At 38.3% G+C, this 22970-nt stretch overlaps 1 protein-coding gene across 1 annotated transcript in view; it reads right to left on the reverse strand.

Moving 5' to 3' along the window:
• Positions 1–21552, reverse strand: part of glud1b (glutamate dehydrogenase 1b) — a 28432-nt gene extending 6880 nt beyond the window's left edge. The window contains exons 1-10 of the mRNA XM_041815431.1: positions 20987–21552; positions 14123–14203; positions 13949–14004; positions 11332–11395; positions 10210–10304; positions 8325–8504; positions 5458–5595; positions 2694–2831; positions 2531–2611; positions 140–263 (exon numbers count right to left, since the gene is read on the reverse strand). Coding sequence (XP_041671365.1) covers positions 140–263; positions 2531–2611; positions 2694–2831; positions 5458–5595; positions 8325–8504; positions 10210–10304; positions 11332–11395; positions 13949–14004; positions 14123–14203; positions 20987–21383 — 1354 coding nt within the window. The 5' untranslated portion in view covers positions 21384–21552. The remainder of the gene's footprint in view (positions 1–139; positions 264–2530; positions 2612–2693; positions 2832–5457; positions 5596–8324; positions 8505–10209; positions 10305–11331; positions 11396–13948; positions 14005–14122; positions 14204–20986) is intronic.
• Between the last annotated feature and the right edge of the window lie 1418 nt (positions 21553–22970).

Consider the following 22970-nt stretch of genomic DNA (forward strand, 5'->3'; position numbering starts at 1 on the left):
AGTAGCAACAATGGGGGTATAGATAGAAACTCAATAAGGGTATCATTATCAGCAAAAATGAAGGACCTCCATCCCTAGTCAAGAGTCAAACATGTAAAGGGAAATGTAACAATAATATTCAGAGCAGTGTTGTACTCACTGAGCAGGTGGTAGTTTGAGTCCCTCTCATATTTGAAGGTCAGTCTTCCGTAGCTGACATGGTTAAGATTCTTCAGCCACTCGAAATATGAAACCGTCACACCACCAGCGTTCAGGTACATGTCCTGTGGACCAAAATACCAACAACATGATCTGACTGTTTCAACTTGTGTATGTTTGAGGGGATTTAACTTGTGTTTAAATGACTCAGTTGTCTTTTGTTGAGATTTGATGTGGGAGGAATGCGATTTTTCTGTGGAATAAACTTTCAATGAAATGCATGGTGCATTGTGAGGGTGTTATTTTTTAACATAAAAATAGGTGCATGCCGAGCAAAACTTGGAAATGGAGAATACTATGATGGTCTCTAGAAAAAAATATGGCAGAGTCTATCATGTACGAAAGCCATAAATGGTGACACTACTATATTTTATTTTATTCCATTATGCTATGGTTAGGTGACAATTAAATTTTGATTGTTTTCTTAAGATCTTGACTTATTAATCTAATTTTCTTAGGACAATGATGCTGATATTCTCACAATAATCTGCTAATTCCTCATGATCTCTAAAAAGACAACCAAAATCTGCAATATGAGCTTTGTAGACACGTCTGTCCTGTCTCTTTATGTTATGTTCAACCTAAACTTCAACATCATTCAGAAAATAACTCTGAGAATTGAAAATTTTCAGAAATCTGTGTCACAAGTTTTCATTGAGCTCCTTAGACTCTGCATGTACATATGAGGACATCACAATTTGGCAATACAGCAACATAGAAATAAATTCTTCCAATTAGAATTTTAAAGGTAACTGACATAAGTGTCCATTGAAGTGAGTAGTTTGCATAAAATGTAGGGAGAATATGATATAAACTTTGAAGGAATATTCAAGGAAATTACAGGGTTTTTTATGTTTGAATCTTATGAAGTTTCACTGAATTGTTTTGCATCTTCATGGAAATGTGGGAAATGTTCCTGTAAAATGATCAATAATTTTTAAGGAAATGTCAGGGAAATTCTTCAAATGTTTGGGGGAATTTTTCATACTTTTCATAGAATTTTGGAAGGCTATTTGAATTTTTGAAAAATTTAATTAATCAATTTTTTTTAGGTATTTTTGTGGAAATTTGGGAAATTTATTTGAAGATTTTTTTGCTAAAAATTCAGAGAATTTCTTTAAATGTTTTAGAGAATTTTCCATCATTTTCATATAATTTTTTGAAATTTAAAGACAATTTTAGGGGGAATTGCTTTAAAATTTTCAGAATTTGCACAGGAATGTTTAGTCTTTACAATTAAGTTTCACTGTAGAGAAATTTTGGGCTACATTTTATGGAATACTTAAAAAATATGTTGTTAAAATTTTCACAGAAATTTTAGGTAAATTCTTTGAATGGAATTTGTATGTACATGCAAAAATAGGCCAAAGACCAGTTTTGAAAGTGGACCAGCCACACACATGGGGCGCACCTTAAACAACTAGGCCACATGCGCCCTGAAATTCAGAACTTTAAGTGGAAATTTTGTTCATGTCTGGGCTTACCAAGTCCTTGTGGTCCTTATCAAAATAACATGAAAAATGACCACACCATTCCTTTCTAAATGACTATCACCATTTCTTGCTAACTTAAGATCCCCAACAACTAACCATCTGGCCAACACAGCCAAAACATATGCTCAAAAACTGATCCAGTGCCGCATTTCTGCAGAAACAGGACCTTTACGAGATTTGTGGACATCATTTTGGTTAAAAACTAATTCTGTTTCAAAGACAAGGCTGAACTTCTTAACTTATCAATTCCTAGTTTTCTCAAAGAAGTAGAAGAAATTAAAAATGCATTCCAAATCAAAAGCTCAGGACTCAGGAGGTTAAGGAGGTGGTGTTTTGATTTCTAAGAATAGAGCATTTCAGAAGCACTGTACTTTGAAAAAAAAGATAAGTAAAATACATGTGTTTTCCAAGATTTTCTGTGACATTGAATATTTCTGACAAAGTAAGTAAAAATCCTAATTTAAGTAAGAAAAAACATCCTGTCAGGGTGCTGGCAGCCTAGTGGGTATGTCCATGCACCAACAAACATCGGCTGTTGTCCTCCAAGGTGTTCAAATCCAGTCTGTCACTCCCTTGCTGCATTTCATTCCCAAAACAAACATGAGGAAATATCAGGCTAGGAAAGGGACTGGACCTTAAATTGTGATGAGCTTTTATCTGGAGTTTTACAGTAGTAACAATAACAATTTAAAAGCTTATATATTCTGACCTTTTTGTACAAACTGTTATGTTTTTTTAATGCTTTGCACGATTAAAACAAATCACATCAATGAGCAAAAACTGCCTCCAGTCCTGTTATTTTTTGTTGTCTGTCTGTCTGGGGTTGTGTGTGTGCTTACAGGAATAACCATGACGTTGTTCTCCAGGAAGACCTTGTCAGCATCTGGGGTGGTGGGACCGTTGGCACCCTCTGCAATGATCTAAAAAGACAAAATAGGAGGGATTTAAATGGCCCCTTAAAGCAAAGCACCACAGGTAAATTAAGGGTGTGTGAGAATATACCTTGGCCTTAATCCTGGGGGCGTTGTTACGTGTGAGCTGCTTCTCTCCGGCAGCTGGAATCAGGATGTGGCAGTCTTCCTCCAAAATGTTGCCTTCATAAGGTTTGGCTCCAGGGAAGCCAACAATGGTGCCGTGGTTCTGCAGAAAACACAGATGGTACAAATAAACACACATAATAAGCAATGAGGGAAATAATTATTTTATAATTGGGGGATCAAATAAGGGCAAAAAGTTGTTCCATAAAAGGAAAAGCCCTCTAAATGTAAATGTTAATACTTTTTGAAACCACATGTTTAAAGGTTCAATGCGTAGACATTTTGCACTAAACGTCTGAATTAATTAGACATTGACTATCCCCATGTTTGTTTTTTAGTTTTCATAGTTCACAAGGCATGTCTTGTTACAGCAGCTTTTTCTCATTCATGTTTTTAGTTGCATACTTGTGATACACTACAATTAGGCCTATTCTAGCTTCTGGTTACGAGTTCAATCAGCCAAGATCACCTCTGTAATGGAGAACTTTCTGAACTAGTACTGGATGCACATTAAAAAATATAGAGAGAGGATGCCACAGATAAAGCTGGGTTCCTAAAAAAGAGAGACTGTGCACCCTCTGCAGCCAACAGGAAGTGGAAACAGAGCTTACCACCTGTCCTTTAGACAATGACATCAGAGACCAGTTCTTTCCACTTTTCACCAGCAAACAAAAACAAACACCAGCATGAACAATGAATAGAAACTTACATATCTGCTGGGTGAAGTTCAATAGTGTGCAAATACTGCAGCACTAATGTGAGCTGTTGTGACCAAAAAGAGCCACACCACCATGGACGGGACATTTTTAACAATAATTTAGAGTTAAAACAAGTTTTTGATACCAATTCTAATACTTATTTTCTTCAATTATTATTATTATAAAATGTAAGTTTATTTGACAATGAAACTGGTGATCGTTTACAAGCAAGTAAAGCCTATTGAACTGAACTAAATTGATTTGAGCTGAGGTCTGTCCAAGGGTCTGTAGTAATAGTCACTTCATCAATATGCAACTCTTTCCGCATACATCTTTTCCTCACTGCTCTGGTGGCTTTCAATCAAGCCTGACAAACACCATCAGCTTGCCGAAGCCCACTCCTTCCACAAAACTTAGCATGAGCATTTCTCCAGTCACCAATTTTGTGATAAGAAAGCGAATCTTCCTCACTTTGGTACAGAAATAGTGTGTGCTAACGGGTATCTTTTGAGTAATACGCCCCTTGGTTAATGCTGTAATCCAGCTTGTTGTTCTAATAAAGCCAGCACCATGGCTGGAGAAGTTACACCTCTGTTTACCATTTACAATCTTTTTTTTTTTTTTAATGTTTTTTTTATTGTGCAAAGTGTGAAAACAAAACAGGTGACAGAAGTGCTATACAACAGTAAAACGCCCCTTGGGTAATGCTGTGACTTGTTGTGCTAGTTAAGCCAGAGCCATGGCTAGAGAAGTTATACTTCTGTTAACTGTCTACCATCTTCTTACCTCCTACTGTTTCTTGCCAGGTATAGCCTATTCAGTTAGACCAGTGGTTCCCAACTTTTTATCCTTAGGGCCCCCCTATTTGCACCTAAGAAAAGCCAAGCTCCCCCAGGAAGCACTTGGAAAAAGTACACACATTTTGATTGTTTTCATTGACAAAACCCAGCATAATAGACCCGCATATACTTGTTGTTAATAAAAGCTGTATGTATAAATTATCTATTATTACAACAGTGTATGAGAGCCACTTTTGGGAAAAAAAAAAATAAATAAATAAAGAGGATCTGATCATTTTCAAGAAAAAAATAAATTGTAAAGTTTAAAAAGTCATTAATTTACAAAAAAAATTTAGATTAAAAGTTGTAAATAAACATCAACCAAAACTTAGAATTTTTGAGATTGTAGAGTCGAAAATCCAACCACTGTTTTCAGTTTGGTTTCATGTGACTTGTGACTCTGCTTAAATTTGCATTTTCAAAAACTTTAAATTTTTGAGTTTATCAATTTAAAATGCCAGACTTTTTAAACTCAAAAATACCATGTTTTTTATTGTAAATTTCACTTTTTAAACTCTGAAATTCTGAGTTTGTTTACTTGTAAATATACAACTTTATAATCTCAAAAAAAGACTCTTATTTTTTTTTAAATCTTTTACATCTGCCCTAATATACCATCTTATATTACTTGTCAAATCATGATTCTGGATAAATGTATGTACATCTAATTTTGACATTGTCAGACCAGACAGGGTCCTGTGCCCCACCGAAATCTTTGGTGCCACCCCAGGGTAACCCCAGGTTGGGAACTACTGAGTTAGGCAAACCCAGAAAGTTTGAGAACATTATACTGAATCAGTTATGCTTGATACCGCTTGTGCACAGTGCATGCAAAATGAAACATTACTCAAATAATGACAGCCACATCAAGTACTTGAGTGTTCAAATACTTGTACCCATCCCTAGTTTTAACAATACCTTGACAATACTGATAATAGTTTTGGTCTCTATAACTGTAACATGATTTAAAAAATAAATAAATAAATAAATAACAGCCACATTGTCAGTGTCTATTTCTAAATGTGCGGCATTGAAATGCAAAATTCAGTTAACATGAAAAACTTGAGACAAAGTAAGACTAAGTTGTGCTTATGTATTTTGGAAGGGAAAGCAGAGAGGAGAGAAGAACTATTTTAAAAATGCAGGACAAAATAAAGGGCACAGGGCCAAAAAAAGGTGACAATGCTCATACCAGTTTGTAGTCCTCCAGCTGTTTGGGGTCGATGCCCTCTGGGTTGTAGATGGCTCCATCAATCTCAGCGATGCCCACACACTTGGCTCCGAACCTGTGCAGGTACCTCATGGAGTGGAGACCCACGTTACCAAAACCCTGTGAAGAGCAAAAACAAGTTAAGAAGCAATAAAGTACAACATTATTTGGATATTATTCTGTTTATGATTATTTGAATTATGTAAACAACTTCATTTATTACACATTCTTCAACTCAGGCAGAAACTGTGAGTCAGCATCATGCTTTTAAATACTCTGGTGCCCCCATGTGGCTGTTTTAGGTTATAACATCTCCATCACTTCTTGCATCATAGCATGAGATAAGACCTCAGACAGACACCATATGTTTGGTTTTACTAAAATGGTGGGGATTAAAACAATGCAATAAAACAAACAAGGATGGACAGGAGGGATTGTGTTCAGTTAAACATTTTGGTTGCTAAATTTTTACAAATATATTAAAAAAGATAATTCATGATTTACAAAACCTGTGAAAAACAGTCCAGTCACTGCTTCAACATCCTCGACAATGATCTCGCACAATGAGAGATTAAAGTACTGACGCCTCTGTGTGAACGGTTGCTTCATTATCTGCTGTGATCTTGATACCATACTGATCAGTCCTCTCCTCACACAGTAATAAATCTCTAAGAAAATCTCATCTCAGCACAGCATAATCCTCAATCAAACACACTTCCACAAAGAGATAAGCTTTTTGAACATCTACGTCACAATTCAGCTGTTGCGACCACATCTTCACCCCCTAAATGACGCCTTTTTATTCATAAGTATTTAAAAAAGTCTGCAAACATCATCCTTTTTAACTTACAAATCTGACTCTTTTGCAAGTCTAGTGAAGGAGGCCATATTTGTGATGGTGAAAGAACCAAAATCAGAGTATATCTGCTTTAATGTGTTGGCTGTAATTGCTTTGAATATATTTTGTTGCTAAGAATACTAGATAGCATTGTTGCCATTACAAAGTGGTAATTATAGAAGATATTCTTAGAAAGCAGCTGAGGCCAGCAACTGGGGGACTGCAGCGGGACACGTGAGGAGTCAACGTGTGACAAATGGAAGTGAAACTGCTGAGGGGAAGAAAATTGTTCTTAGACCTTTTGTCCTCAAACTTTACAGATAACAGTTGAAATCAGACATTTCCTGAAACTAAGAACGGCCTTTGTGTGATCTTAATGTCAGATGTTAACTCTTTGTGCAGTGTCTTCCTACAGACTCTCTGTCTTAGACTCTTGAGCATTATGTTTAGATGATATCATCATCTTTAGCAATATCATGAAATTCTTGAAGATATAAAAGACAGATTTTTTAATCTCTGACTTCAACAATTAGGGACTAGTGCCTGGTGTACAATTTTTAAATTTGAACTGTTTTCAAAATATGGAAAAACCACAAAGAAATTTTAAATTTTCTTTCATAAAACAGCAAATATTGTAAAATTAAAGACTAGAAGTCGCATCGGTATATGTATGTTGTAGATGGTTTATTGGAGTCTCCCAAAGGAAAAAAGGTTTATACTGTCTTCCTACATGACGACTTTCATTGTGTTCAGTGAAGGCCATGGTGCGTCACTCTTTTAGTTCCTTTAGTTTTTGGAGTTTGCATATCTACTAATACAGTTATTGAGCTCTGAGTCTGCAGTGATTGTTGACAGACACGCTTACAGTCCATGAGCCGCTCTGCCCACCTCCACTTGTCACTTGTCTTTAACAGAGGACTGTTTTCAGTCAAACCTTGCATCGCAAAGCCCATGGATTAGCCCGATTACATGTCTGTCATTAAACCAACCCATTTTTCTAACCTGGGAATGGCTGAATCAGCATCATTTAAAGGTGAAGAGGCACAAGCTACAAGTGTGGTTGAACTGTATTGTGAGCCTGCGAACATGGCGGCTGGTTAAGAGATTAGCATGGATGCACCTGAAAGTCTGGAACCAGGTCTGGATGAAGGTTCATGTTTTTGTTATCTTGTCTGTATTTGGTTTGGTTAGTTTTGGTTTCAAGTTAGCTCACTTCATCCCTCCTTCAGGACTTCTTATTAGGCATGACATAAATGAAGGTAAATATATGTATGTATGTTCACCGGCCAAAGAGGAAGAAGATGTGAAAATGTTGAATAGAGAATAAAAGAACCTAAAGGATAAAGCTTGAGAAAGAGTGAATGCATGCATTTATTAAACTGCACTCTAATTTGTAAGGGTTACTTTATATTCTTCTGTTCATCAGATAATGTAATGTATCATCATTATATGACTGTCTTGCAAAATATCAACCATCACAAAATCTTTGTATTGTGATTTTATTGTTATCATGGGCCATGTATCACCTGTTGTATTATGATTCCCTGTGGTGATATCAACATGTCTTGAATCCCTTCACATTAAAAGTACATTTGGGCTGATAATCCTTTCAGGCCAGCCCCAGATATAAAATCCTCCTGAGATTGAAAGGACAGAAAATTAGACCTACAACCTGAACCAGTCACCCTCTAATGTAGGATCAGCATTAGAGGAGCAGAGGAAGTGTACAGTTTCAATCACAAGACTATTAACTCTCTCTTTCTGAATCACCGTCTCTAATGACCAAAGACGGGTCTCTGTGTCAGTTCTCTGCTGTCTGCTCAGGACAAGGAGATCAAGGCTTGACTGAAACAGATGGCTCTGCTCTGATTGAGCTCTAAAAACCCTCATGATCTGAAATGAAAACTTAAATCCTGTGAGGATCTGTGAGCATGTATCTGGACTATACTCACTGTCTCTTCTCCCCTCTCCAGTGAAACTACCCTGCAAGTCTGTGTGTATTTGTGTGTACCTGGATGATGAAGGTCTTGTCCTGGAAGCCCGGTGTCAGGCCCAGCATGCTCATGTAGGATGCCTCGTTGATGAAGTTCTCAATGCCGTGGAAAACTCCACGACCGGTGGCTGAGATACGTCCGTGGATTCCTCCCTGGCTGATGGGCTTGCCTGTCACACATGCGTGAGCATTGATGTCCTACACACAATCACAAACAAAGATCAGACCACAGGGTTCAGGCTGATTTCATGACTGTTTGATAAAACCAGAAAAATAAATTCCTGTTAGCTGGGCATTTTATTTCCTTTATCAGACATAAAAGCATAATAACATAACTGTTTTAACAATGCATCTTTTCAACCATGAGAATGTTTTTGTTTTTATTAAAACAATTATTGATTTAGCATGATTCCCTTTTCAGTTTTCTTTCAAACATCATCCAGACAGGAGAGGCTGAAACTTACCCTTTAGGTGGTTAGTTTTAGCCTCTCCCATCCAGCTATGAAAAAAGCTTTGTCCCAGCAGATATGAATATAATCAACAAGTCACTGTGACACAGCACCAATGCTGTAGAAGCTAAATTCTTTATTGAATATTTTTGGATATGATCTTGTTTCCTTTGCCTTGCATTTACTGATGGCACTTCTTCAGTTGTTGTTTTACCATATTTTTACTGATTGCTTATTTTTACTTAGTTTTATGGAGCTCAGCGAAAATTCAAGTAGGAAGATTATTTCTACTCATTCATTAGTCACCGCTTGTTCATATCTCTCCCGTCTTCCATCTTTCTCTCTTCCCGCTCTGGTGATCAGCTGATTATGGGCGTTCACTCTCTGAAGGACTAAGCTAAATAGATTCTACCATAACCTTGTTTGACCAATCATCATGCACCCGTCATATTTTAAATCTGTAATTCTCCCCATTCTCGATAAATTACATTTCTATTGCAAGACAATTTGAATTTAAAAGAATCTATGTATTCATAAACTACCTTTACTCACATCTTATTAAAAATAATTAAAACCTTCCACGTTTTTAATATAATTCAACAGTCTTTGTTTTTTTGGAGCTGTCGCCCAGTGGTCATTAGTGATACTGCATCCTTTCTTTCTGAATGGTTGTTTACAGTTTGGCACAAACAGGGTAAGAGGTCATGTAGTGCCTCAGTACCAGGATATTTGACAGCTGACTGCACCTCAGTAGTCACTACCCAGAATCCTTTGCCTTCAGATACCCAGAGCAGGAATTTGTCAGCCTCTCCAAAACCGCATAATGGATATGTGGAGCAGAGGGCAGTAATCTACTGTAGGTTAAGGTGAGAGGAGGACAAAAGTGGACATAAGTGGGATGGGGAGAGGAGGGGAGAAGAGGTGTGACAAACTACAACACAACAGTCAGAGTGAAAGAGCCACACCGCCAAATATACATGACAGAAATAAATGTAAATTAATAACTGCTAATAAAGAAAAATATTTAAAACCACAAATCATGTGTTTTTCTTGACATGCCATTCACAAATGATGAAGACAGCAGCCTTAGCTTTAAGCTGCAAAAAACAGTCTTCAGCTAGAACTGTTTTTCAGTAGATCTATTTAAACAGGATCACATAAAAATCACCCACTCCCACCCAACAACCACCCAAGAATGACTGATTTTCAAAGGGTTAGACACACAATGGTAAATATTTTCCATCTCTAGTCAAATGTTTGGCAGGTTTTGATCAGAGAATGATTAACTGATAACAAACACAGGCCTCTCTGTGTGAAGCTGCTTCTAAAAGGGAGGAACGTCTCAGTGGTCTGCCTGGAAGGGAGTGGTGGAAAACCACTGTTCATGGTTTACATATGACTCATGCTGTTTTCAGAGTCATACCCAGACTGGTCCAGGATTTCTGAAAACTTACAGTGTGTGCGATGGTGTTGGCGTATGTGTCGGCGATCCAGGACATTTCCCTCTCTCCTGTGCTCATGTCGGGGGCAGGGACGTCAATGCCGGGTCCTGATGAACAATGTGACAGAGGAGATGGTTAACATGGTAAATGCTTCTCAAACCAGTTTTCACGGCTGGCACTGCACAGATTCTTAACATCTGAGTGAAAATCATACCAATGAAGTGTATAACCTTCCTTCCTCCCTTGCTTCCATCATACCTGTGTGATTTTATTCGTGTGAAAAGTTCTGGAAGCTACAGTCTTCGCTCTGTGACTCAGTCACAAGACTTATTTTTGCTATGTATGCCCAAAGTGCATCTTGAAATGGGTAGGATTTGCAAGTACACTGCTCCTGCAGCCTGGAATCTGCTTCTTACGGAGCAGGTGTCTCTAAATGTTTTTGGAAGTAGATTGAAGGCACTGGAGGATAATGCTTCAGGTTGTAGATGTTTTGACTGATGACTCTGAGCTCTGTGACTCAGGATTGGTTGAAATGTGTTTGTAATTGCCGTTTTATTTCGGTAACTCCGGTGAATGCACTGCTGCCTGTCTTGGAAAGGACACTCTTGTAAATCAGATTCTTGATCTCAATGAGGTTTTCCTGGATAAATAACAATAAATAAAAAAAGGACTTAACAGACTCAGCAGCCATGCAGAGAGAGGAGGTGGAAGTGCTGAGAGCAGTTTAAGCATGTTACAGTCATACTGACAGAGCAGGGCGGTGATGTGTGCAGCTTTGCCTCCAGTGAGTATAAATCAAAAGGGTCTTGTGTAAAACCTCACTAGATGACATAACTACTGCAGTCTACTGTACAGTCAGTAGAAGTTGTATTCTCTGTTGCAGTTGTTATATTTTTGCTCTCTTATCTTCATCCTTGACTTGTTTTTCATCACGATTAATTGTCGTCCTTTACATTTGGCACAGGCACACCCAGAGCTAACCAAACCTGAATAAACAGCACTCGATGACAGGAAATGTTTACCTCCCTGGGTGGACGCATTCACCCCTCACCACCACAGTCAGTAAGTCCACAGACGATAAGATAGCTTGAAAAAAAGTCTTGTGATACCGGTTCAAAAGTCACTAAAACTCACCAATGAAACCCTTCTTGGCCAGCTCGATAGTGAATCTCCTGGTAATCTTCTCTAGCTCATTATCCTGCCACACACAGATGCAGAGTAGAGTTTCAGAAAATCGATCTGTTGCTTGGTTACAGCAATAATAACACATCCAAAGAGGGGAAGTTACAAACCACAAATAAGGCTGCAAAGGAAACAGAAATATACAGATTTTCTCCTACAGTGATCACAACAGTGCCCAATTCTTTTAACAAACAGTTTCAGTTTGATATTTAAAGGAAGGCTTCCAGCTTTTGGACAAACTGTGAGGTTTTTGTTCTGGGATTTTCCAGTAAATTCAAAGCTCTAAGGGAGACGTCAGTGACCTTCATGCCTGTTTATTTCACAGAATCCATCAATAGAGACTAAACTTCCTCTACATAATCTAATAAAAGGAAGGTCAGGCGCCCAAAAATTAAACACCAAAGGCTCATATAAATCTGTATTTGTCTTTGTACACTTAAGTTTCTCTAAGACTCATTTCTTCTCTGCCAAAGCTGAATGAAAAAGCTACTTCTTCTATCTTTATTATCAAGAAATGCAAAATGACGGGTAAGAGCCAGCATCTCAAACCTCCTGCAGTAGTTGGCCCATCTTTTCACTATTGTCTTTGCTTTCATCTGCCATATTGAAGCATCAAAATGAACATAAATCTATTTAAGTACCACAATGAAAAAGTCTGTACTAGAGAATCAAAATAAAGCGTGCATCCCTTAGAGGTGCTGGACCCAGAACAAACAGGCATAAATGAGCAAAAACGTCTGCATACAAGGAGGCTTTGATTCCATTTATTTAGCAACAAGCGACATTTTGAGCCAACATGCTCTTCTCCATACAGCAAATCTTGGGTAGAGCATGTTAATAATAATAATACATTTTATTTATAAAGCACTTTTCATAGAAACTCAAAGACACTGTACAAGCAGAAAAAAGTTCAAATCAAAAGGTCTTGTGACACCATGTTGGCTCAAAATCACGCTTGTTGTCTCACAGGTGCGTAGATCCCCACATGGAGTAAAAGAAATTGTTACACTGAGGGTGCTGATATCAAAAAATGGCAGCATTCATAAATAACAATAAATATAATATACACTTACAAATTTTTCCAAATGCTTTTGCATTCCTTTTTTAATCAAGATCAAACTTGATCATGAATGTCAACTCTTGATTAATTTTTATAATCTAACCCTTTCAGTGCCAGTTTAAGTGCAAAACCCTGATGCTTGTAATGTAAACACACACAAAAAAGGATTTTTTATACTACTACATGCCACTTGGGTTTCCCTGAAAGGGATCTCATGGCCTTAGAAAATGTTAAAATGAGCAGTTATTTTGATTTTTATCCTCATTTTATTTTAAGATTTCAATTAATTGTTTCACTGGAGGTGTTCGTGACTAAAAATGGACCCCATACATATATCATGATAAACTATTGAAAAGAAAGACTATTCCTTTTTTTTTTTTAAATCCCCCTTTTGCTTTCATTTTTCAGCCCAGATCAGACCTGATCTTAAATATTAAATATCAGTTAATTTGGGGGAATCAAATCATTTAAATGCTAGTTTAAATGAAAAAACTGATGTCTATAATGAAAAAAAAACAAATATCAAATATCTTTAATCCACTTCATCCAGATTGGATGTTCTTGAAGGTTACTATCACAGCCTTGAATATCTGATAATGAGCAAGAACTTAATATTAAAAAAAAAAATATTACACTGAGGGTTTTGGAGGCTTAAATTGATGCCATAAATAAATAGCAATAAATATATTTTGTATTTAAAAACATTCCACCTTTTTTGCATTAATGTTTACTCAAAATCAGACCTGATCATAAATATCAATTAAGAATTAATTTTCAATTCTAATTTAAAGCGCACAAAATATCTTTTCTTTTGTAATGTGCAACATATGCAAATTGGATTTCTTTGAAGGGGATTATCACAGCATTGAATATCTTAATAATGAGCATCAACTTTGATTTTAAGCATGTTGTTTTTAATTCTAAGATTTTCATATATTGTTACAAAAGTGCCCCGATAGAATACAAAAAAATCATGCCTTTCCCCTCAAGCTAATTATGGGAAATGGCTGGCATATGGTGATGATCAGGAAAACCTGCAAATTTGAAGTAATGACTCCAGAGTGAAAGCCTAATATCATAAAATGAATGTTTTTTTACTGTGATGGCTGGGGGATCAAAATTGGGGGTTTAATGGGTTTGAATGGAGCATTTTTGGTGAGAAAAACCCTGAGAATGTCCAAACGTGTACAGAGCTTAAAATTTAAAAATTCTATTGAAAAAACCCACTACTGTCCAAAATTATGTTCTTAGCATTGACAGTCAGAATGTTTTTTTTAAATGAACAAAAAAGGCCCAAAATGGCATAAACACCCTATATGGGTTAACAATGACTTCCCAACAGTGTAACAACATAAGAATTTCTGATTTCCAATTGAAGAAAGTCGTGTGATTATTCATCTGCTTGTTAAGAATAAGAGAACTGTGAAAAACCGAAAAACTGATCATCTATAACATAGTGTACGTGTCTCTATGTGCATGACAGTGAGGAGGAGGAGGATTGAGGCTTACAGTGTAATTCCTGGGGTTGATCTTGACTCCAGCTTTGGCTCCACCAAATGGCACATCTGGAGGAGAATAGAACGGCTTAAAAAACACGGGAAGCTTCACGTGTTTGTACCAAACATACATATTACATATATTTACACAGGCAGCTTTGTGGAAAGCTAAGACTTTAATACTTACCAACAACAGCACACTTGTAGGTCATCAGAGAGGCCAGAGCTTTGACCTCGTCCACAGACACATCTGTACTGTAACGGATACCTGAGGAAACACACAAACAACAGGCACATTAAAACACTAAAAACAAAAATATTTTCAGCATGCTGCTGAAAAATTTCAACCAAAGTTTTATCGTTCTGTCATTTAGAAGCACGAAAACAAGAGTAACCTGGAGCTTCACTTTGTCTTAGTCTATCTTTAGTGTTGCCCTTTCAGTCCCTCTTCTACAAGGGTATATTTGTGGGTAATGTATGCATGTGACATAGTCACCCAGGTATGTCACGGGCACTGGGTTTGTCTGACTGTCAGCTAGGAAAAATGCAGCAGTAGTAGTCAGCAGAAAGAGTCCAGTTTATTGTCGTGAAAAGTGCTGCATATTGTGTTCACTGCAGTGAGTGAATGAAACACCTTTTAACACAACACTAGCACAACATCTCACAACCTCAGAGGACCGAAGAAGGGAAATGTTCAACTGTTTTATTGTTGCTTTTTCTGACACATTCAGAATTACATGATTTTGCACTCTATTTAGGCATAAGCCTTCCCATATGCCCTTGTGGAGTTTGTATCAAAATGTTTTAAGTAGAGGCCTACCATGGCTGTAGTCATTGAAGCAGTTAGACCCAAACACTTGTCTGCTTTCCCACATGACATTCCCTTAGATTGTCTCAGTATTAGTGACATCACCCTTTGGTCTCTGGAGCAGTTTTCAAGTACATTAATTGAGGTAAGCATATGGGAAAGGCTCTTTAAAAACAACCTATAAATACTCAAAGAAGTGTATCTGAGCTGGGGCTTTAGCCTCCTGGTAGACTGAAACAATGTTTGTCCTGTTAGTCAGATCAGCCACGCTCCTAATTAAGTATAACTCTTAGCCTGAATATCATCAAAAAGGTAGACATATGGTTGTGTTGAAATCAGGCGCTTACTCCCCATTTCCTTTATAGTGAGGTGTCTGAAGTAGACTATATAGTTTACTCTGTAGAACCGTGACGTCTGATGGTATATATTGCTGGGATAATCACCAGTGGCTGATAGCTACGTTTCCAATGCATTGTTGACTACAATGACTGTTCTATTTAGGTATAACAATGCTCATTTATACTGCAGATGCCATTACAAAATGTTGTATTCACTCTATAGTGCACTACAGCTTGAATAAGGTGTAATTTTGGACACAACCACATGAAAAAAATAAACCTTGCATAATATGTGTTGCTAAATAAATAAAGCATTCCAACAAATTTGTTTTCATAACTAGGCTGTAAAAGTGTTTATTTCTGCTGTCAAAACTAGCACTTTAACATGGGTTTTAATGGGACTTCCAGATCTTTTGGAGCCAGCTACTTTATCTACTAATCTGCAAAGTAAAACACCCTGTCCTTTCTGCACTACATTGTGAAAAGGTAGGATTTTGGACACAACCATTTGAAAAAAAAAATTAAACCCTGCATAAAGTGTGTTGTTAAGAAATTAGGCATTCCAAACATTTTTTGTCAACAGGCTGTAAACATGGTTATCTGCTGTAAAAACATATTTTTACATGAGTGTTAATGGGACTGCAATATTTTCAAACATTGGCTTCATCACTTGGTCATTCCCTGTTCTCTCATCCTATTTGTCCTGATTTAGCATAAACGCCCCCATCCCACTCAAAAACAGTGTAACACATATTCATAACATTATTTCTTTGCCTTTCTCTTATCTAATAATTTCCCAATGCCACAACAAGTATAACCAGGCAACCACTAGTTGGCTTATCGCTTACACCAACTATTACTGAACTCTGGTGAAAATCATTAAGCAGATATAGCTCCTATAGACTGTAACTTTACATTTTAGTTGCTAGGTTATGACTTCAAGCTGCTTGTATCTGGCAGTGATATTAAATGTTCAGGCTGCAACATGAGGAAATCATGACACTAAAGCTGTCTGCACTGTATGTACAGCTCGACCAATGATCACAGTCTGTTTTTTACAATCGCACGAGACCACATGAACGGGTCAGAGATCACTGATGGTGCCCGGCAGTCACAACAGCACAAAAGGGCGGGTGGAGACCACATGAACCAATCCTGGCCCTCTCTTTCTCACCCCAGCCGCACAGTTACACTCATTCCTTCCTGTTGTATGGGGTTTACTACCGTCTCCACGGTTACATTTGTGGGCAAGCTTGTGCGCCGTGAGATCATAAAGTAAGGCTATCCAAGACATACTACTCCATCTAACTTCTATGGCAATATGAGAGAGTTAAGACTGAGGGGCAGAACCAAATATAGCTCACCCACAGTTCACTTACAAAGAGAAACCCAAGGGCAAACAGCAAAAAGAGGAGAAGGCAGAATACTTTATGTGGGCAGGGGCTAAGAGTGTGTCTATTTTAATATATTCGACTGGGAGTAGAAGGTAAATGCCACCCACTATGATGTCATCTTTAAGTGCCACTTTAATGGCATGAATCTGTGCCCTCTTTCCATTTGCCTTATTGCAGTCACAGGAGAAGACCAGATCTCTGAAAACAAAGCCTTTTCACTGTTCTGCCCTATGTCTTCATTTCCTTTCATCCACAGATCAGCTGAGTTACCTCGCGCTGAGCTCAATGATTGAATTAAAAAGAAAAAAAACAGGCTGGGTGCCCTCCCATCCCCCACCCAGGCATCCATTTATCCAACCAACAAACAGTTCTCCACAGTAACCGGACAAATCACATTAGTAAACACATTCCTTTGAAATGGGGAGCACATTTTTTGGAAACAAATATAGCCCACGCTGAAAATGAAGTATTCTTGCCAAAGTCAGGGCAAATCAATTTCTACAGTCAGGCCTGAAGGCCCAACATGAGGAGACCTTCTGCTTCAGGGTATATATCAACCTGCCAAATATCAAAGCTTCTTTTAAAAGGACATTCTTCCTTAATTTTTACTATTCCCCCTTGACTTTCAACAGTTTACTCCTACAAATTTATCTTTTTTTCAGTTTGGTTGTTCCTGTTTTTTAGATATGTTTTTGGGCTTTAATGACTGTATTAGAGAGAACAGTGGACAGGAAGAAATAAGGGACATTGCAGGAAAGAGGCAGAAGTCAAAGTTGCCTGCTTGTAGTACTGTAGCCTCTGCATGAGGTGTGACCTAACTTCTTGGGTATCAGAGCACCCTCTTCCTACTTTACTGAGTGTTTTATTCCCATGCATGAATTTGGGAGGTGGGAGTTGTTGTTTGCTTTTTAATTATTGATTGACTGCACTTTATTTGCTTGAATGCATGCAAAGTGCCTAACCCTGCATATCCTTTTTAACTGTGGTTCTGAACTGGTGGGTCAGGACCCAAAAGTGAGTCACATGCTCTTTCCAGTGGGTTACGAATGTGTGCCATGAAAAAAAATGTGGCTAGTCTACGTACAGTATCCCTAAGTGGACATAAAGTAAATTCAAACATGTATTTTTTTAGGTTTTCCTATGATGAAAAGTAAATTTCAGTCTTTGTTTCAAGATTTCTACTTATTTGTCTGCTCTTCTTTAAATAAAAATGGGAAATTACTTAAGAAATTAACTAATTTCTATCCTGTCTCAAGAAAATGGGTTAAATAAGACGCACCTGTGTATGCATACCATGTCTGTAATGATGTTTATTTAGTCCTGTCTTTTGTAGAGTAAAATCCATTACAAATGTTCATGTTCCTTTGACAGCATAGTATCAACTACGACATTCTGCCTTCCTCCCAGGCTTTGCAAATTAAATATGCTACAAAAAGATGAAGCACTTTGTGCACCATTTTGTTGCATAAAAAATACTACATAAATATTGCCTGATTAATAGGTTAATTGATTTATTTCCACATAAAATCAGAAAAGAACTTTTGTATTTTTGCCCTGGTGTAATTTTCCCCTTGTTCCCTAAAGGCTGCTTCTTTCTTATTTGTTGATTTTTTTTCTCTTTTAGTTCACTCATATTTCTTTTACTCTTTTCACAGGACTGCTGAATGCTGCTCAAAAGTGCTTACATATTAGTGGTAATATAGTCAATATTTTCTTTAAGATGTGTGAAAAACTGTGATTTTTTTATGGTCTGATCTATCTCTTACACTGGCAGATTCTCTGACAGCTGAATAATTTCCAATAATGTTCATTACATTGAATTTTATGTATATTACTGATGTCTGAGTCTTTCCTTATTCCAGACAATTTATCATGGATGAAGTTGTAAGGACTGCACATTCCTCTAAATGCCTTTATCTTTTGTCTAGTACAGGCTGTCCCTCAGTATCTTTACAGCTGTCATACTGATGTTGAAGAATCCCAAAGATTCATTCACTTCTGCACAGAGAGAGAGAGCGAGAGAGAGACGAACCTGGAGTGGAAAGAGCTTTATAAAAAGAAAGACAAATTTCCATAAAATCTTTACCTTCATGTGTGAACATTCATTAAAACACGCCAAGTTGTAAACCCTGACTCTGTTGTCAGCAGAGAGCACTGTAGTGCAGCTGTTGCTTTTCAAGCGCGTGTATGAGCCGCACGTGAACATACAAAAAAGAGCCTTTGCACTTTGAAGTTTGAGCTGAACACAACCTGAGGGTCTGTGCACCACATCAATGATTAAACCCGCTGAAAAATAACTGTCCCTACACCTATACGACCCTTATTATTCAGGAGTCTGGCAAACTTCTTTTATTGAGCCACTTCGATGGAAACCTGTTCACTTTCTACACCCCTAATGAAAATATAATAATAGTTAGGCCTTTAAAGACAAGATTAGTTTCGATTAGCAAACACTGAAACAACACCAGAAAAATATCAGACAATAATATCTGACAGAAGTCCTAGGTGCCAAGTATTGTCTAGTTCCTTGATTTTAATCACAAAAATACAGGGAAACTCCTGCACACTCTCTAAATTGCTCAAGTGGCCAATATTGCAGACCATTAAATAAAAGTGTATCATGTTAACACATGTGGTATGGAAGAGATTCGAAGAATCAGCAACCTAAGCTATACCTTGTATATGGCAGAACAAAAAGGAGGAAGTAACGCCACATAGGACATTGGATACCAAGCTAGGTAATGATTTAGCTCTGGGTTAAAATGATGTTCTTCTCTTCTCATGCTTTTATGGGATGGACAGAGGCAGGAATGCATTTGATGTTGTTGATTTTATCCATAAAGGTTCTCTGAGAGATCTCACCAGCCTGGAGAATCATGCACAGATCCATTACTGTGATGCTGTTTGGTGCAGAAATCTGTGTTATATGTTATCAAGGTTTGATAAAAGATTCCGTGCTATTACTAATCACGTTTCATGTGTATGCATAGTGGCAGTAAGGAAGCATATGAGAGCAGAAACATAGGTTCCCAGAATAGGTCTGCATTCTCAACAACAAGCAGATGCAGCGGAAAAGTTTCATAGTGTTAATAGCAGGTCAATGTCTGACTGCTCCACACTGTTCAGACGTGCCCTCTGACTGAATGGCACGTCTCTTTCTACAGAGAATGCCTCCTCTCCACTATCCAGAACCCTCCCCCACCTGTCACACTGCTGACAAATAGGAGTGCCTGGAAATAAAACCACCCCCCTCCCCAGCTCTCACACCTCCCAGTCTTCTTCCTATACATCACATCCCCTCCATTCACATACTACCCACAGTGCACTGCAGCAGCAGCAGTAGCAGTAGCCCATAATGGCTCCACTTTGAACCTTGAACTTTGAACTTAAGAGCATGTGTCTCTCTGTCATACTATACTCGGTGCAGGGCTTGTTTAAACAAGGAATTTGTAGGACTTCTATGAGGGTCACATTGTATATGTTAGCACTGAATCATCCAGAGGAACAGTGCATGACTAATAGTTCTTCAACCATGTGTTTTTGCAGCTCCTGTGGAAATGGATCAGGCTTGAAATGCTCAATGATATAACACCTGATCCCTTCAGAGCTGGCATCTGCATCACATCATACATCTGCCAAACAAACGAGAACAAAAAAGCTAGAAAATATAACTGCACTGATTCATCTATCCAGTTGGAGGCAGATCAAACCAGTGGATTAAATGGGAAAATTTATTTATCAGCTGGCACATATTGTGCAAAGATAAGATCCAGACTGAAGGCTGGAGATCAGCACTAGACACAAGGGTTGCTGACAGAAGAATACTGAACTTTGATATGATACTAGTACAGATGAAACCACATGGATACACGAATGGAGGCCACTGTAACAAACCCGGCAACCCTGGACACTCAAATTTGAGGGATTTCTTTTGTTAATAATTTAAAAAATACAGGCAGACTCCTGCATATTATCTAACTTGCATACATGCGTTGAAAAACAAATCTGTATTATTAAGACAGTGTACATTTGACCTATGTATAAATTTTAGGATAGTCGTATTAAAAGCCATGGTATTTTTCGATGATATTGACATTTTGAGTTAAAGATCTCATCGTTTCGATATCAAAAAGTATCGAAAAAGCTGCTATCTTTTGCAGCCTTATTTCACACTGAGTACAGAGGCTGCTGCATTTTGACAGCTAGCCTGTATGCTAACCAAGTACAGTAACAGTACAGCCACAGGTGAGCAGCAGGAAGGTCAATGTAAACTGCACAAATAGTGGCATTGGAGACACAAAGCTAATTAACACAACAAATAAGTACTTGTTATAAAACAAGGGTGCTGTCAATGTGTGGTAATTCACGGTAAATGGGTGAAGCTGTGGGTAACGGTTCAGCTGTCAGAGGCATCCACATTATATTTTGTGCCGTTAACTAGCTGACACTGCTAAAGCTAAGTAGCTGGCTAAAGCTAGCTGTCAACCATAGAGGTTTGGGTCAATTCTTACCCCCTTTGCAGGGTGTCCTGTGCTGACTGTGCTGGGCGCGGTAGCCTTCCACCACCTCCCACTCTCCGTTATCCCTCTTGATGGGGAAAGACACGCTCAGGACGTGATTACAGGGCTTGATGATGCGGAGGATCCCACGCACACGGTGCCTCTTCTGCTCGGGGCTCTCCCTGGTCCTCAGGTCTTCTACCAGCTTGTCTTCCACGATGGCGGCGCCTCGATCGAAGAAACCCTCAACCATCTTGAAGAAGTTGGGGTCGTCAGGCTTCTCCGCAGCATCGGCATAGTGACGGACCCGCATCAGAGAGGAGGACACCGGGAGAGCGGAGTCCACACACCCCGAGGCCAGGGCACTACCCGCAGAGCGGCTCAACAGCTCCCCGAAATACCGATACATGACTGAAACTAGCTAACCGTGTACACGAACTAATAAAAAGGCAACAAAACAACAAGGACGATGGGGGTGACGACAGGAAAGGGGGGTAGAATGAACGACACAACAGCTCCTCACCGCGTCCCGTCCTCTGGCCGAGTGGGGAATGACATGCTGTGTCAGTTTGCTTTAAAAGGCAGCACGAGCCAAGGAGGGCAGTGGGGGCTCCTCGGGACTGATGCGGAAGAGGAGGACCAACAGAAGCTCGTGCTACTGGCAAGCAACTGACAGCGCGCGCCCCCGAGTTTGTGCCGTTGTTTTTGAAACATAGAGAGAAACAAAACAGCCAGCCTGGCTAATCTTGGGCTTAGTTTTTTTCTATAGAAACTTTGGGAGGTACGTATGAAAACATAACTGCACTGCACACAATACAGACAAAGCAACATTTCATAAATAAAAAGAGAAAAAAAATCAAAGGTCTAGTCACGGATTAAATTATTTATAGACCAACTTTAAGTAGTTACACAAATGGTGGCTCGCTTTAGCTTTGTAAACTTTTGCTAAAGCTAGCTACCCTAGCTATGTATTTCATGTTACCACATAAGCCATTGCAGCTAAGATAGCTTTTGCAACGTAAGCTTTAGCAAATGTAGCTAAAGCTAATGTAGCTAGTGCGTAGAGAACATACCTAGGTAGTTTACTTAGTGGCTTTGTGAGCTTAGCTTTAGCTACATTATCATCGAAGCTACGTTAACTACACAGCTAAAGGAGTTGTAGACTTGCTGCATTAGAAAGTTTTCGTAGAGAATTTTTTTCCTGTAAGCAGACTGTAAACATTTGTAATTTGGTTTTGCAAGTCGTGTTTTTCACTTTTGGTAGCCTAACCCTTACCTTAAACAGAAGGTTAATCTGATTTTATTTGAAAGTTTTTGCATGTATTTTCATTCTGAAAGAGACATAGCATACACGGGGGTGGTGTTTTATTTAGTTTTGATAACTCATCGCAACTGACATTTGAAAGTATAATTTCTTTACATTTATTAGCCTATATCCTTTATAAACAAAACGTTATGTATAGTAAATACATTATTTAGTTATAAATCATGCTTACAACTTTTCTCTCTTGGGACATGAAGGTAACATTACTTTCAAACCAAATATCAATTTCCCCTCAGATGCTGAGAGAAAAAAGCAGCTAATGCCATGTTAAATCTATTAATGATTTATTGAGTGTGCATGAACATAAACTGTTAAATATGATGTGCATCAGTGTAGTCATTCATTAGCTTTTCTACAGTTTTGCACTTTGTGATTTGTTCAGAGGATCTGTGCGTGGTCTGCTGTCATCAGCAGTTTTTCTGATCTGTCGAGTGAGTGACAGAGCCATGAGGGCAGAGTCAGGTGGGAGATGTAAAAAGGCCCATTGTGTTGGCATCAGTCATTAACCACCCTCACTCCCACTGGCAGCTACAGCTGAGGGGGATCAGCTGGTGATGTTCAGTTTGTGATTGTGAGCACAAATAATGATTATTATTTATTGACAAATTTGATCTTAAAATATCCATACTGGTCTTGATCATAAAGATTATCTACAGCTGTGCTGACACCTCC

Source organism: Cheilinus undulatus, linkage group 20, assembly GCF_018320785.1.
Source record: "Cheilinus undulatus linkage group 20, ASM1832078v1, whole genome shotgun sequence".
Lineage (NCBI taxonomy): Eukaryota > Metazoa > Chordata > Actinopteri > Labriformes > Labridae > Cheilinus > Cheilinus undulatus.